At 44.7% G+C, this 16,662-nt stretch overlaps 1 protein-coding gene across 1 annotated transcript; it reads right to left on the bottom strand.

The window, feature by feature from the left end:
- Positions 1-3,164: 3,164 nt before the first annotated feature.
- On the bottom strand, positions 3,165-16,357 carry LOC122200842 (corticotropin releasing hormone binding protein). Its single transcript, XM_042906619.1, has 7 exons — positions 15,972-16,357; positions 15,504-15,597; positions 15,065-15,222; positions 13,488-13,698; positions 10,989-11,137; positions 6,827-6,944; positions 3,165-3,930 (listed from the first exon to the last, which is right to left on the bottom strand). The coding sequence occupies exons 1-7, from the start codon at positions 16,050-16,052 to the stop codon at positions 3,773-3,775; spliced, it is 969 nt and encodes a 322-aa protein (XP_042762553.1). The 5' UTR covers positions 16,053-16,357; the 3' UTR covers positions 3,165-3,772.
- Positions 16,358-16,662: the final 305 nt, after the last annotated feature.

Here is a 16,662-nt window from a genome sequence, read left to right as displayed (position 1 = left end):
ATAAGGAGAAACACATGGGAACCTGTTAAGGCCTGACATGATCCACCCTCAAATGTTACCAGAAACTTTATACTCTGCTTCCCAGTCACAGACAATAACCCAAATTAAACCTAGTTTCCTCACAAATGTTTTGGGATGAAAAAGGGCAATGAATCAGCACAAACCCTTCAGAGAACAGAGCCAATACCTCTCTTAGAGTATAGAGGACCCAGGGTGGCATATTTGCTTAGAAGTAATAAATAACAAAAGTAGCAGCTAACATGTGTAAGACCTAGTTCTTGGGCTTTAAATACATTTAGCCACTTAATCTTTACAAAAATGTTTGTTGGAAGGAGGTACCTTTATTACCCCAATTTTACAGATTAAAAACTGAGCAGTGAGGGGCGCTTGGGTGGCTCAGTCGGTTAAGTGTCTGACTTTGACTAAGGTCATGATCTCACAGTTTGTGGGTTCGAGCCCCATGTCAGGCTCTGTGCTGACAGGTCAGAGCCTGGATCCTGCATCGAATTCTGTGTCCCCCTCCCTGTCTGTCCCTCCCCCACTCATTCTCTCTCTCTCTCTCTCTCTCTCTCTTTCTCAAAAATAAATAAACATTAAAAAAATAAAAAGATAACTGAGCAGTGAGACTTATATGTAACTTGCTCAAGTAAGTGGCAGAGCTGGGATTCTAAGAAGTCTGGCTCCAGAGTCAACAACCTTAACCACTGTGCATACTGCCTTTCCTAGATCATCAAATTTGGCCAGAATTTCAGATAACATTTACTCACTTAGTGAAGGTGCCAGTGAGGACACACCATGTAACTCTCTCCCAGAGATTTTACCTACCATTTTGTTTCCAGAAAACTGCCCCATCCTTTTGGAATGCAGACTAAGTCATGGATATCCAAAGAACGTCTTGGGCAGTTCACTGGAGGGGCTGTCCTCTCAAAAAATGTGTGCTCTGTCACAGTGATAAGCTTGGAAGTAAAATATGCCACAAATGAATGAATGCAGATTGTCAGGGTTAGAAGGGCCACACACAGTCTACCCATTTTAGGGCAGCGAGGTTGAGTAGCTTGAAAACTGTCCCTGAGGAATAAAAGCAGGTTGTCCAAAGTTCCATGTAAAATACTTGCCTCCTTACCTCAGACCATTTTCTGTACTCAGCGTAAGGGGATCGTAAGAATTAAAAGCCAGAAACTGTAAGCAGTGATGTGACTACATTCATTCTTATGTTGCTAAAGGAACCGTGAAAAAGAAAAGGGTTCAACTTCATAGAATTTATTGTCTATGAAATAAGGAATCCGATGTCTTGTTATATAACTAGCCAGGAACTGTATCCATTCAGGCATTTATTCACTCATGCCAGTCTTTCTCCTACCATTTATTCATCCATCCACTCATTTATCAATTCGGGCATTAATTCATTCATTTGCTCAAGTATTCACTCATTCCAAAATATCTACTGAGCCAAAATTTGTGCTAAATCCTAGGTGTTTTTAGCACCCTCATTCAGTAGTTTTCTTTCTGCTTGGTTTTCAAATTTTGTGAACAAGCCCAGTGTATGGGATTCCAGTACATTTCATTATAAAATGACCTTTATGGGGCGCCTGGGTGGCGCAGTCGGTTAAGCGTCCGACTTCAGCCAGGTCACGATCTCGCGGTCCGTGAGTTCGAGCCCCGTGTCAGGCTCTGGGCTGATGGCTCGGAGCCTGGAGCCTGTTTCCGATTCTGTGTCTCCCCCTCTCTCTGCCCCTCCCCCGTTCATGCTCTGTCTCTCTCTGTCCCAAAAATAAATAAAAAAAACGTTGAAAAAAAAATAAAAAAAAAAAATAAAGCCATTGGAGTAGAGAACATTTAAAAAAAAAAATTAAAAAATAAAATAAAATAAAATAAAATGACCTTTATATTAAAGATATTTCAGGGGGCGCCTGGGTGGCTCAGTCGGTTAAGTGTCTGACTTCAGCTCAGGTCATGATCTCACAGTTCAAGAGTTTGAGCCCCAAGTCAAGCTCTGTGCTGACAGCTTGGGGCCTGGAGCCTGCTTCAGATTCTTTATCTCCCTCTCTCTCTGCTCCTCCCCCACTCACGCTCTGTCTCTCTCTCTCTCTCTCTCTCTCAAAAATAAATAAACATTAAAAAAATTGGGGGCGCCTGGGTGGCTCAGTCGGTTAAGCGTCCGACTTCGGCTCAGGTCATGATCTCGTGGTCTGTGAGTTCGAGCCCCGCGTCGGGCTCTGTGCTGCCAGCTGAGCCTAGAGCCTGTTTCAGATTCTGTGTCTCCCTCTCTCTGACCCTCCCCCATTCATGCTCTGTCTCTCTCTGTCTCAAAAATAAATAAACATTAAAAAAAAATTTCAAAAAAATTTCAGAATATATGTTTTGGGAATCATCATCAGGCCATTAATTATGGTATTGTTTGCAGCTTCTATCCATTAATTCAAAGTAAAGAGTTCACTTAGGAGTATTTCCTTTTTTGCTCAGGACCTCAGTTTTGGCCCCATCCTGTCTTTTACAGGCCACATGCTTAGTCCCTAGCCAAACATGGACAAGTCTTAAGTCAACAGTAAATTGCCGTCGGTACCAAAGAAGGCCTCAGATTTCTGCAAACATCTATGAGAGCTGTAAGGCCCTTGCTGTCCTTGTTAAGAAGTATACCTCATTGGCAGGCACCTGGATGGCTCAGCCGGTTGAGCGTCCAACTTTGGCTCAGGTCATGATCTCACGGTTCGTTGAGTTCGGGCCCCACATTGGACTCTGTGCTGACAGCTCAGAGCCTGAACCCTGCTTCTGATTCTGTGTGTGTGTGTCTCTCTCTCTCTCTCTGCCCCTCCCCCACATGCTCTATGTCTCTCTCTGCCTCTCAAAAATAAAGAAAACTAATAAAAAAAATTAAAAAAAAAGAAGTATACCCCATTGTGACAAAAACATGTATTCTCAGTCTTCTTGGACAGTAGAAAGGGGTTTCTGCATCCTGCTTCCCTACGAGGACCAGTTAGCGTTGTTTGTGCAAACAATGCAGTTCTGCCTTCTGCTCTAAATCATTCTGCTGTAGAGGCCCACAGTTCTACCAGCATGAAGACGCATAACATGATTTAGCTCAGCGTTTGGTTCTGCATCACACGAGAACACTATTTTCTGATGGTAATAAGGGAGGGGACTACTCAGGAAAACAAAGCACAATGTCAAGGCGCCAACATTCTGATGTATTTATTCATGTTTGTATTTGTGGATGGAAAATTTTTTTCCATCTCCAGAGTTTTGTTAGCAACAAGACATTACAAATCAATAAACAACAGCTACGACTACTATCTATTGTAAACAGAATAATATACAGAAAATACACAGATACAACTACTTTGGTATACAGACATTTAATTGTTTTCTGTTCTAAGACGAATCTAAACACCGCCATTTTAATTTCTTTGTCGTATTTTCCCTTGAGATACAATTTTTTAGTGCCCATTGCTCTGCACTTGTCTTATCGGGGCAGGTTTGTAGCATACCAAAGAATTATAGAAAACTGTTTTCCTACCAAAGGCAAAGGAGGGTTTATCTGCTGCCATGTGGTCATCTATACATTACAAATGAAAAAGAAGCAAGGTACAAAAATAAATGCACGCTTGCACGCCCACGTGTGTCTACATATGTGTGTGTGTATGTGTAATGTGTGTCCAAGCCTGGGAATACTGACTGATTCGAAAGGCTCTTACCTTGCTGGTCATCAAAATCATATATAACAGCCATGAAAAACTCACTTAGCTAGCAGCATGTAAATCATGGGGTTGGTTATTCAAAGAGTAGACAAACAGATTTCTTGGATACTGTTTCCATTTGGGTTTTCCAGTTCGTATGGCTCCAGCTGGCGGTACTCAAAAGTCACACGATTTACGTGCTTTCCGCTGGAGACCATGCGCACCACCGTGTTGTCACAGCCAATTTTCATCTGGGCTATAATTCATGGAAAAAGCAAAAGGTTCCCTGCAGGTTAGAAACCACATAAACCATTCCTGTCGATAAGATCATTTAAACACAAAGAAACCAAGGGGATGCATCTTCCTCTCACATACTTAAACCATGCACGTGCCATCAGGTGAAACATTTTGTTTTCATTGTTAGTATAATATATAGTTAATTGTAGGATGCTGAAATTGAACTCAGTTCTCCTCATGGGCAAAAACACTGTTAGCCAAATAAAACTGGCTGGAAAGAGGAGTTAAAAAGAAAATCGCAGGCCTAAAATGGCGTCCCTGAGACCAAGGTCCCAAACTGGGGCTGAATACCTAATTTAATTGTAATTTCAACCTCCCCTAGAAAAATAGCCTTAACCAGTCAGTCAGGAATTTTTCCATCAACATCAAGGAATCTGCCACAGGGGCCCTCTCCATCCCCCCCCCCCCCCAAGGAAGATGAGGTAATCTGCAGGATAAGACACCTTGCTTTTCCCCCTCAGGGAAAGTGACCTGCCTGGAACAATCCTTTTCTCTTGCCAAATTTGTTGTCCTACCCTTCTATAAAAACCTTCCATTTTGTACAATGCCTTGGGGACCCCTCTACTCGCTAGAAGGAATGCTCCCCGATTCATGAATCATTTCGTAAAGCCAATGAGATCTTTCAAATCTACTCAGTTGAATTTTTGTTATTTAACAGAGGCAATAAGACGTCTCTTTGCATTTTTCACATTCTCCTACCTTCGAGGCTTCTGTGGTAAATGCAGTGAAGGCAATCTGTCTACCATGCACCTCTGCTCTAGCTTAGTGTTCTCAGCAGGGGCAGTACCGCCCTCTAGGGACAGGTTGGGAATTTTCAGGTGTAGTTTTTGGTTGTCATAGTTCTGAGGATGCAAGTGGCAGTTAGTGGACATGACTAGAGGACACAGTGCACCGATGAACATTACATAGACTAAAAAAAATCACCTGCTAATTATTTTCTGAGCCTAGATAATACCTCTATTTTACATATAAACAAAAATAATTTGCATAGTTTAGATACATACGAATATACTTGTGTTTGTTCTATTATTTACCTGCACCTTTTCAGTCTCATTTTTTTCTGTGCTTCTTACATGGAATGGCTTTTGATATCCTTACTTCTCTTCAATCCAATCTTATTATTATTTGTATAAGCATCTGGCAACGTTTATGTCTATCTTCTAGTGCAGATATGACCAAACAAGTGTATATTGAAACTCACATATTTTTATCTAAAATTTCTTTCATTTCTCCACTGTCAAGCTGGTCCCTGAGGCAAGATTTATGTGCCCTACGATGGTTTTTTTCTATTTTAATTTTGTCCATCTTCCCCCCCCCCCCCCTGCCCAACCCCACTTTGTCTCTATAAGGCCTATAGCATTCTGAGAAACATGAACATTATCATTGCATAACAGGTACTTCACAAGCCTGTGCCTGGGTTCAAACAGGCTAGATACTTATTGAGGTAAAAGCCTCAATAAGTAAAGTAAAACAGCTAGATACTTATTGAGGTAAAAGCCAATTTAGATACATAATAAATATAAAACCTATGTTTCTTTTATATAAGCACCAGCGAGTCTAGGTTAAGCTTCTGTGAGGAGTCCAAATTTAATTTGCTTTAAATTATTTGAAAGGTCATTCTTTTTCTGATATTACTCTAAACTTTAATATATATAACATGCTCTGTTTCCTTTGTTAATGTGCATCGTATTTACTTAGTACTGGACATAACTGTACCAAAATTACTCTGGCTTCAATTACCTACATTTTAAGGCAAGAGTAGTCTTTAGACCTTAATCTACTCTTCTTACCTAGTGCAATTGCATCTCCTCACAGGTGCCCTCCTGCATGGAAGGATCCAGTGCCTCAGAGAACACAGTAAGAGGCGAGAAAAGCCACATGTACTGATGGTCTAAACCAGCAATTTCTAGCCACCCTCACCATACCTGGGCAGAATCAAATGGAAAATCTTCACTGATCCCTAGCAAAGAATATCTGGTTCTGTTGGGCATCCTGTGCACTGACCTGGTCTTTTATTCCCAATGACCACTTCTAGATTTTAGAATGTATTTCTGTTTTTGCAGTAGTCTTTCAGAAGCTGGTTTTGCTCCTAGAAGTTGGGGAGATTCAGCAGTTCTGAGAATTTCTGATAAAGAATATCACTTTTTTTTTCTTAATTTTTTTTTAACATTTATTTTTGAGACAGAGAGAGACAGAGCATGAATGGGGGGAGGGTCAGAGAGAGGGAGACACAGAATCTGAAACAGGCTTCAGGCTCTGAGCTGTCAGCACAGAGCCCGACGCGGGGCTCGAACTCACGGACCGCGAGATCATGACCTGAGCCGAAGTCAGACGCTCAACCGACTGAGCCACCCAGGCACCCCAGAATATCACTTTTTAATTTATGTGCTACGAGTAATACACACATACACATATATTTAGGAAATTTTTTGGATATTACTCTATTATTATATTATAACTAATTCATGGCATATCTATTTGAACTATAGTTTTCAGTTAGTAAACTCTTTGGTATCCAGAGGACAAAAGCAACGACTTTCAGGAAGGTGGAAAGAGCACGGAACAAAAAAAGCTTTGTCTTTTTCATGGTCTTACTCAGGGCCACCCTGAAACATGCACCTGTGTTCCTTCAGAGGTTTCTTTTCCAGTGTCCAATATTTTGATAATGCATTCACTATAACCATATGCTCAAATGTAAAATCCTCACATTGGCTCAATGTACAAAATGGAAGCTTTCTAGGTGGAACCTGCCTTCCCATGTATAAAAAACGTGGGATGTTTTATTTAAGGAAGTATCAGGTTTCATTTAAGGAATCTTGATAGGCTCATAAGTAATAATCAAAGACACATCTCACCAGGGCCGTGAAAGGAATAGCAGAGGTCAGCCAAAGGCATCATCTTGGAAGGGTCCAGTCCAGTTCCTCCCAACAGCTCCACAAAGTCTCCTATTCCCCCACAACCTGCTGAGGGGTTCTAAAAGAAGCAAGCAGCAGAGAAAGATATATTTCAACCAGTTACGGAAGTCAAACCATTTGACCAACTGCAATTTGGTGAATTCACTCCATTTGCCGTGGACATCCTGGCAGTGCCATTTAATTTAACACCCAGGACTCCGGAAATTAAAAGATACTGAAAAGAAAAAATAATCACAAGAACTGCTTTTCTAAATCAGTTGAGTAATCATTTCTTTAAATGTGTGTGCATTAAAAAAATTTTTTATTAGCTCAAGGACTGGAATGATGCAATAGGAATCTGTAAACTCCACATAAAATGAATGGAAATTGGATCTGAAAATGCTTTGCTTTGTAAATCATTTGGACATACATACTGAATTATCTGAATTTCTTAACTCATGCAGTCAGAATTTCTATTAATAGATAGGTCTTTACAGTTTTTCCTTCAACTCACCTCTTTCCCTCCTCTTTATAAAAGACTTTTCCCGCTATTGGGATGATCCTTATCATTTCTGCTGACAGGCATTTAGATTAGTTATAAGAATGCTAAAGAAAGAAAAGAACCCTAATTTGGGGCTTAAGCTAGCTAGAGTCACCATTGTCTTTCTCCTCCCGACTAAAACTAATTTATTTTGAGCTAATCAAAACCAGAATGTATTCTTAGACTTTGCACAATCACTGTAACAACCACTTTCTGCTTCCCTTCTTCCTTTCCACACTGCTTGGTCCATACTCCCTTGTCCACACTGCCTTGTCCACACTGCCTATCCACACTGCCTGTCCATACTGCCGTGTCCACACTGCCTGTTAATGCTGCCTGTCTGCACTGCCTATCCACACTGCCTGTCCACATTGCCTTGTCCACACTGCTCTGTCCACTCTGCCTGTCTACACTGGCTATCCACACTGCCTTGTCCACACTGCCTGTCCACACTGCCTATGCAAACTACCTATCCACACTGCCTTGTCCACACTGCTTGTCCACACTACCTATCCACACTGGTTTTTCCACACTGGTTTTTCCACACTGCCTGTCCACACCACCTATCCACACTGCTTTGTCCATATTGCCTTGTCCATACTGCCTATCTACACTGCCTATCCACACTGTCTATCCACACTGCCTTGTCCACAGAAATTCCTGCATTTCACTCTTCCCACACAAATAAAGCAGCCACTTTCAGTCCCAAACATTGTACTTTGGGCCACCTGTCTCCTGAGGTCAGGGCTACTAGCCTTTATGGGCATGTGACCACAAGCCAGACAAGCCATACAAGGGCCTGTTGCTTGGTTTAATGCTCTGCTGTCACCATCTTGAAATTCTTAATACTTTTAAAATAAGGGCCCCCACATTTTCAGTTTGCACTGTCCCCCACAATTACATGGCCAGCTTTGCCTGTGATCTTCTTTACTGAGACATACTCATTGAGAGATCTAGTGCAGAGCAGCAAGATGCTCAGAAGTGAGCCACATGGACCCTGACACATACAGAAAAGCATCTCAAATAGACAATGTTAAACACACACACGCGCACACACACATAAAAACACACATTCAAACATGCAGAAGACATTTGAGATGCAACTAGAACTAAACCACCGAGTAGAAAAAAATAGAATACCAACTGTTTGGCCAATACAAGGAAGCAGGTGGGGACACACATTTTTTAAGTGCTTTCTGTATGCTGGGTCCTATGCCTTGATGCTCTACACATCATTTCATCCAAGAATGAAACAGAGGCTTAACTAGCTCCCCTGTGGACAGGGCTTATGTTCTTGTAGGAAGAGCTGAATAAGAGGTGAAGGAAAAAAACCTTAACTGCCTCTCCCTTGAGTAGAGGATGTCCAGGGGGAACATCTGTTAAGACTAAACTTTCCACTTGGTTCTTCAGGTTCTAAATTTCAGCAAGAGTGGTGAAGGGGAAAAGGCAGGCCCTGTAGAGAGAAATGGGAAGTAGGGGGGTTGGGAAGAAGTGGGTGCTATAATGAGGGAAACCAAACAAAGAAACATAGAAGTTAGACACACCCGTTCCTTGACATTCAATGACTTCTCTCTCCTCTTCCCAAACATCTTAGCTATTCTTAGGAATGAGAAGTACTATACTACCCTGCTCCTCAGTAGTGATCCCCTAGGTTTCTCTGTTGAGGTTCTGCCTCCCTGGACTAACCCACTATCATCTCTTTCCTAGACTGTGACAATGGCCCCTACGGGCACTCCCTGTACCACTCTGGCCCCCATAGCCCATGCAAAGCCAGAATGGCCTTTAGGTAATCAATCCTCTCCCTCCTGCCTCGGACCTTGTTAATTTAATTTGGTCATGAAGTCAGCAATTCCCAGCCACCCTCATCCCACCAAGCATAATCCAATGGATCATGTTGCTTTCCTGCCTGCCCCCTTTCAGTGGTTTCCCACTGCACTTAGAATAAACTCCAAATCCTCAATATGACCTGCTGGGTTCACCACACCCTGGCTCTGCCCGCCTCCCTGATGTTGCCTAATATCCTCCCTTCCCCATACCTTTCTTTTTATTTCTGGAAGCCCACTTCTTCCTCTGAGCCTCTGCACTGCCGTCTCCTCTGTCCCTGGTCCTTCCAGTGGCTGCTGGCTCCTTCTTACCTATCACTCACATTTTACTTTAAATTCCTCCTTCTCAGAAGTTTCCTTTCCCGACCACCTTATCTCAAGGAGCTCCCGCCTCTCCCTCTACTGCATTGTCTATCAAACCACTCTGCTTCATTTTCTGTAGGGCACTCCCCGCTATTGCAAATGTATTGCACTGTTGCTGAGCTCAACCCACTAGATGCAGGTTCCCTGTGAGCAGGAGCTGTGTTGCTCGTCGCTCGTTTCCAGCATCTAAGATAGTGCCTTGCACGTGGAAAGTGCTCAAAAAAATATTTTGTAAAGGAATAGATAGATGCCTAGAACACTGCAGACTTTAACATTTTTTCAAGGGGAAATACCAAAATTACTCCTCACAGCCTAGAATAACTAAAGGGTAGATCTCCCAACCTGCAATCATGCTTGCCATCTTCTACAGTATACATCAGGAATAACATATAATTGGTATCAGGACGAAGGGCTATGCCAAAGACATCTCCTTATTCTGGTCTTTATCAAAGGATCATTCTTCCACTAAGGTTCAACTAAACAAAACCCCCAAAAAACAACAACAACAAAAAAAAAAAACAAAACAACACAACAACAAACAGGTACTAGCTCATGAATTCAGGGCTTAAAGGAAATTAAATATACACCTATTTTCAGTCCTGGTCCTATTTATTTGGTTTTTACTGGAATCTACCTAATTAGGAACAATGACTGTCTATGATGTCAGCAAATATATGAACTATCTTAACCTAGAAATATAAGAAAGTATAAGGAAATGAGAACGACCCAGAGGGACGAAGCTAGCGTTGCAAAAAAAAAAGGGGGGGGGGAGAAAAAAAAAGATCAAGCTCAGCATTAGTTGTAAATTCCATACAGAAGTTCAAGGGAATATAGGTTGATGGAGATTCTCAGCTAATATTTTCATGCAAAATGAATTGAGTTAAACATAATGCAACAAAATCTTCAACACTCTACTGTATTTTGCAACTTAAAAATCCAATTTTGTATTTTATGCTACACTTAGCATTCCTTCACAACACAGTTCTGTCAATGAGACACTTCCTTCGTGTCAAAAAAAAAAATCCGATAATCAGAAAAACAGCTGTGTAGATGACTCACACTAGGTTCTGCTAGGAGAGAATTTCTGTAAAAGAGGCAAGTACCAGAGAGTTCAATTGTAATTACATGTCACAACTTTCCCAATTGAAAACCTTTCCTGTATCACAAGAAAAGTAGTCAAGTAATCGGAAGGGGCACATGAGTACGCACCGGGCAGCGTGAGGCAAATAGAAGGGGGCTTTCATCAAAGAGGCGAGGGAAAGCGGATGTGGGGCTAAATCAACAGAAGAGCATGCTCCCACAATTTACTAATGTCCATGTTTGCCCTGTATGATTGCTCCTCCTCTGATAAAGCTGTGGCCTTAGTAAATGATTGGGAAGGAAGAAAGCAACTCACCTTTGACTGCAAACCATGTAAGTGTCCCAGGGTGAGATCAGATATTTTGATCACCACAGGATAAATTATGGAGAAGCTGCAGTTTCGATGCAGGTGCGGGACTACCAGGGTAAACCTTCCATTTGGGGTCTGGGAAATGACATTGCAGGCTTTGCGGAAAAACAGAATCACATTGTCATTATTGGGTATGCAGGGTTCTTACAGAAATTTATCCTATCCGGGGCGACTGGGAGGCTCAGTCGGCTAAATTTCTGACTCTTGATTTCAACTCAGGTCATGATCTCACGGGTTCATGCAATCAAGGCCCATGTGGGGCTTCATGCTGATAGTGCGGAGCCTGCTTGGGATTCTCTCTCTCTCGATCACTCTCTCTGCCCCTCCTCCACTCCCTCTCTCTCTCTCAAAATAAATAAATATTTTTTAAATGTAGTAAAAAAGAAATTTATCCTATCCTTATTCTCAGTTCCTATTCATGGTCTAGGGCCATGTGGACTGGAAGAGAATATGTATCACAAGGGCAATCTGGATGGGGAAGGAGTGGTGGGTGGGGCGGGGGTGTGGGGGTGTGGAGTGATGGGGGGATAAAAATCACTGGTGATGTGCAGACATGGTCAGAAGGTTCTAGGTGGCAAGAGTGCTTCTAATCTTGGGGCACCTGGGTGGCTCAGTCGGGTAAGCATCCGACTTCGACTCAGGTCACCATCTCGCGGTTCGCCCTGTGTCGGACTCTGTGCTAACAGCTCGGAGCCTGGAGCCGGCTTTGGAATGTGTGACTCCCTCTCTCTCTGCCCCTCCCCTGCTAATGCTCTCTGTCTCTCAATAAGTAAATAAATGTTAAAAAAAAAAAAAAAAAAGAATGCTTCTAATCTCAATCTCAATCTCAGGGAGTTACCTTGTTTACAACAAGCACAAGACTTAAATTAGTAATTAATCAAACAATACTAGCTAGTGGAAGTTCTAGAAACACTTCATTAACTAGGGTCCAAGTTCCAGCTGAAAGTCTAGAAGAAATAAAGGCTCAAAGGTAAAGCCAGAACTAAAACCTTGCCTGTCTGAAACATTCACTCATTGAACTTGGAACCATAATGATATATTTTTTTAATGTTTATTTGAGAGAGACAGAGACAGAATGTGAGTGGGTTAGGGGCAGAGAGAGAGGGAGACACAGAATCCAAAGCAGGCTTCAGGCTCTGAGCTGTCAGCACAGAGCCCAACGTGGGGCTCAAACTCACAAGCTGTGAGATCATGACCTGAGCTAAAGTCGGACGCTCAACTGACTGAGCCACCCAGGGGCCCCAGAATCATAATGATTTTTTTAAAATAATGAAGTAAATAAATAATAAAATTGTTACAAAATAGACTGAGAAAAATAGAAGAACGATAGAGGAACAGTAGGGGAACGGTAGAGAGAAAGGGAGAGAGAGAATCCGAAGCAGGCTCTGCATTGTCAGTGCAGAGCCCAATGCAGGGCTCGAACCCACAAACCATGAGATCGTGACCTGAGCTGAAATCAAGAGTTGGAGGCTTAACTGACTGAGCCACCCAGGCACCCCAAAGATTTCCGACTTCTAACCACACAAATATAGGAGAAACATTTCATGTTGCTTTCTGGGATTATTCTAGCTCTCAAAATAGCCTTGCGGGGGTGGGGGAGGGGTTCTTTCAAAAATTCTCTTTTTTAAAAAATAAAAATTGGAATATAATACATTATTCTTTGGCAGATAAGGCCCCATTCTTCCACCACACAAAGTGTCAACATTAATACTATTGTATGCAACCAAAAATGAGTGATGTTTTATTTTCCTGATTTTTAAAAAAAATTTTTTTCTCCATTTAACTCTGTAAATATATAGATGCATATATATATATATTTCGCTTCATGGGGAAAAATAATAAGCAGATGAATGAACTAATTTTGATTAGAATAATGTCTTTTAGGCCTGGGCTGTTCAGTTTTATACAGCATCTATGTTTGTATCCACCAGAAACGGAATAAGTTAAAGAGGTGGACTTAGAGGGCACTGTTGAGGTCCTCTGGTCCAACCCTCTGCTCAGGACATGAACTCTGTCTACCACATCCCAGATATGCAGTCTTTCAGCCTTTGCCTAAATATCTCTAGGACTACAACTTCAGATCTGATCCCTCAAGCTTATCCAAGATTAATGGAATGACATGGAGGGATTACAGTTTGTCACTGAATCCATTGTCATGCCTCAGATTAGAATAAGACTAAAGAGAAAAAAATAAAATTCTACCCACCAAAACTTAATATCCTACCTAGCCTAGGAAATAAGTTGAAAACTGTGAATTGATTTTCAGAGCAATGAACAGGAAATATCCTTTAGGTCATTTCTAATGACAAAAAAAAAATTTCCATTCAAATCAATCCTCACTTCAAGTTTCTTAAGTCTGGTGCAATCACACTACCTATGAAAAGTGGATCTGACACTCCCTCCCTCCAAGTCCTTACTGACTGAGAAGAGAGGGAGCCCACTTACGAAAGAGGTTGGGATCTGTCTTTATGGTTACTGTAAATCCGTTTCCTGGTTGACGAACCCGGAAGAAGATCATGGCCACATTCTGGGAGGATCTGATGCTCCTTCGGCTAAGACCACTGTCACAGAAATCTATGTACCGCTCAGTTGTGGGGAGAGGATGATCCTGGGAACTGGGGAACTTCTCCCCCTTGAGAATCCAACCATCAAATACCTTCCAACAAAAAACACACACAGAGATGATCATTTCCACCAACTCCTGAAGTCACAGGTGTGTTGAAATCTTACCTAGCAATGCACCTTCTGTCCTATGTCCGTCTGTGAGCAAGTGACAACCTGCACTTCCCTGCCCACTTGCTTTCCATCTATATATTTTTTGACCGTGAAGGTTGTCTGCAAGTATTATTGTTAATTAATGATTGGGTTTTTTTCCTCCATAAACCTTAAAGTATCCAAAGCAAGTAAACTTTATTATACTCTGTTTTATAATTCCAGACTCTTTGGTACCTGAAACTACAGCCAATATACATTTTTATCTTGGTCATATTTTCCACACATCCCATCTTCAGAAGAATTCCACACAAGCATAATTTGGGTTTCACTTGGTCTCTTCCTTCTCCTCGTTGACATATAAACAAAACCTCTCAAAACTAAACTAGAGCAGCAACTTCACCTACTTGCCCATGGTTATATGTGCCCATTTTCCTCACTTTGAAACTTTTATTTCATATTAAAATACCAAGAACTGCTTCAACACTCAAACAGCAATGGCTGTTAGGCCACTTAGGGCTTTTTACCTTCACCTGTTAAAGTCAGCTTGTTGGACAAATGGTCAGAGTCTATTGATGTTACTGTTAAAATCACCGCAGGTCTCCAACGTAACGGGTTGAGCCTGGTTCACATTGGCAAAATCACCAGCTACAAAGTGCTTCCGCGGATTGGTCCTCTTCTAAAAGGAGTCTGACAGATTCCAAAATCATTCCACTTGGGAGGTTTTTAATCACGATACTTTTAACGGGGCTGTGTAACTCCATCAACCGTCCCAGGCTGACCCGGTAGACTTAGGGAGACCAACTAGGAGGGGGCATGTACTGAGGCCGGGGGACTTGGCCTTCCACCTGCCTCCGACTAGACTGGCTCTCAGCATCCCTCCCAGAGGCCCGGGCCCCAGGGCTTCCAAACCGAGTCCCCCGGGGAATTCAAGACAGCTCCCGCGAGCCTGCGACAGCTCCCCAGAGCCAGGGGCCGGCCTCAGAAGCGGGGCTGGGCCTCCTCGTGGCCTCGAGCGCCGGTGCCAGTCTGGATCAGTTTTCGTGTAACACAGCGCTTCTCGCCGCAAGTTCAATCAAGTCTTTGGGGGCGCCCGGGTCCCAGGAGCGCATGGAGGGGAAGTCAAACAACCGCGGCCGGAGCTCCGGGCGGGGTTCGCGCCCCGCGGCCGTCCGGGGTGGGGGGGGGGCGCCTCTCCCGCTCGGCCACCAGCCGGCTCCACGCGCCGTAGCCCCACGCCGGGCACGGCGCCCCGTGCTCACCCCCCTCGGGGCCCCGCGGCGGGAGCGTGCGCCGCGAGGAAGCCTCACCTTCAGGAAGTCGCCGCCCTGGCAGTCGATGGAGACCAGGTCGTAGTGGATGGTGACGAACTCTTCGGGCTCGCCGATGAGGAAGGCGGCGCAGTGCAGCTGCGGCCGGTCGGCGGTGAAGGTGAACTGGCCCGGGAGGCTCAGCATGTCCAGGCACCCTGGGGGAGGGACAGTGGGGCCAGGGGGCCGGGGCTGCGGCCACCGACGCCTCGGCCCCGGCCAGCCCCTCCCCGCGGGCCCCCGTTCCCGGGTCCGCGGCGCCCGGTCCCCACGCGGAACGCGTCACCCGCCCCCGGCGGGCCCCTGAGCACGGGGATCGCGCCCCCGGCCGGCCAGGCTAGCCCCTTCCCGGCGGTGCCCGGGGCCCCGTGAGCGGGTGGGGAGCCCGGCCTCGTCACCTCCCCGCTGCCCCCGGATGCGCGCCGACACCCCGACTCACGCAGCGCGCGGCGGTACAGCGGCTCCCCCGCCAGCTCCCGCTTCAGGTTGGCGCCCAGGAACCGGAGAGGGTCGTGGTCCTCAGCTTCCCGCAGCTGGCGAGGAAAACGCGTCAGTCCGAACGAGTTCAAGACTGCGGGAAAGGGGACCCGCAGCGGGGCACTCTCCCTGCCCCGCAGCCAAGAGAATAAAGTGAAGGGATCCAGGTCTCCCGCGTCCGGAGCAGAAGAGGTCTCAGACCCTTTCCCTCAGACCAGGGTGTCCCCAGGGGCCAAGGGAAGGACGTAGTGGCAAGGAGGAAGACCAGGAGAGAGAGGGGGCAGAAGATAGGGAAGAAAGGGCTAAGCCCAACACGGGCTGAGAGCTGAGGCAGCAGACCCACCCCCAAGGCTGGAGACACACACACACACACACACACACACACACACACACACGGAAGATGTGACGGCTCAGTCCGGAGATCGCTCACCTCTAGGTACCGGCTCTCCCCTCTTAGAGCCATCAAGAAGATGAGAATGAAGTGACACTGAAGTTTGAAGGAAGGCGACATGCTGGTCTTGCCTCTGCAGCTGGTCGGCTGGGCTCTGGAGGTCTCAGGCTTTGCTTCCCAAAACTACGCCCAGGCTGAGAGCTAGAAGCTGGTAGGGTCCCTTTGCTGGGTCTCTTTTATAGAGCAGTGAGGAGGGGAGGCTCTCTGCCCCTTAACTGATCTGAGCTCAGTAACCATGGGTTACCCTGTCTCAGTGACAAAGTGCGTGCTGATGACGAGGGTCCAGCTCTCAGCCACAAATTCTCAGAGTGGTCCAGCGTTATTCACCAAGAATGATTTTAGGCACTTAAAACTTATTGAACTAAACTGTGGGCTGGGGCGCCTGGGTGGCGCAGTCGGTTAAGCGTCCGACTTCAGCCAGGTCACGATCTCGCGGTCCGTGAGTTCGAGCCCCGCGTCAGGCTCTGGGCTGATGGCTCGGAGCCTGGAGCCTGCTTCCGATTCTGTGTCTCCCTCTCTCTCTGCCCCTCCCCCGTTCATGCTCTTTCTCTGTCCCAAAAATAAATAAAAAACGTTGAAAAAAAAAAAAAATAAACTGTGGGACAAAGAAGGAGGTAAGGATAGAAAATAAGTGAAGGCGTTTGGCTTGACCTGCCAAATGCTGAATTAT

The sequence above is a fragment of the Panthera leo genome, chromosome A1 (assembly GCF_018350215.1).
Source record: "Panthera leo isolate Ple1 chromosome A1, P.leo_Ple1_pat1.1, whole genome shotgun sequence".
Classification (NCBI taxonomy): Eukaryota; Metazoa; Chordata; class Mammalia; order Carnivora; family Felidae; genus Panthera; species Panthera leo.
Note: the sequence above shows the minus strand (reverse complement) of the source record. Positions and strands in the feature narration are given on the sequence as shown.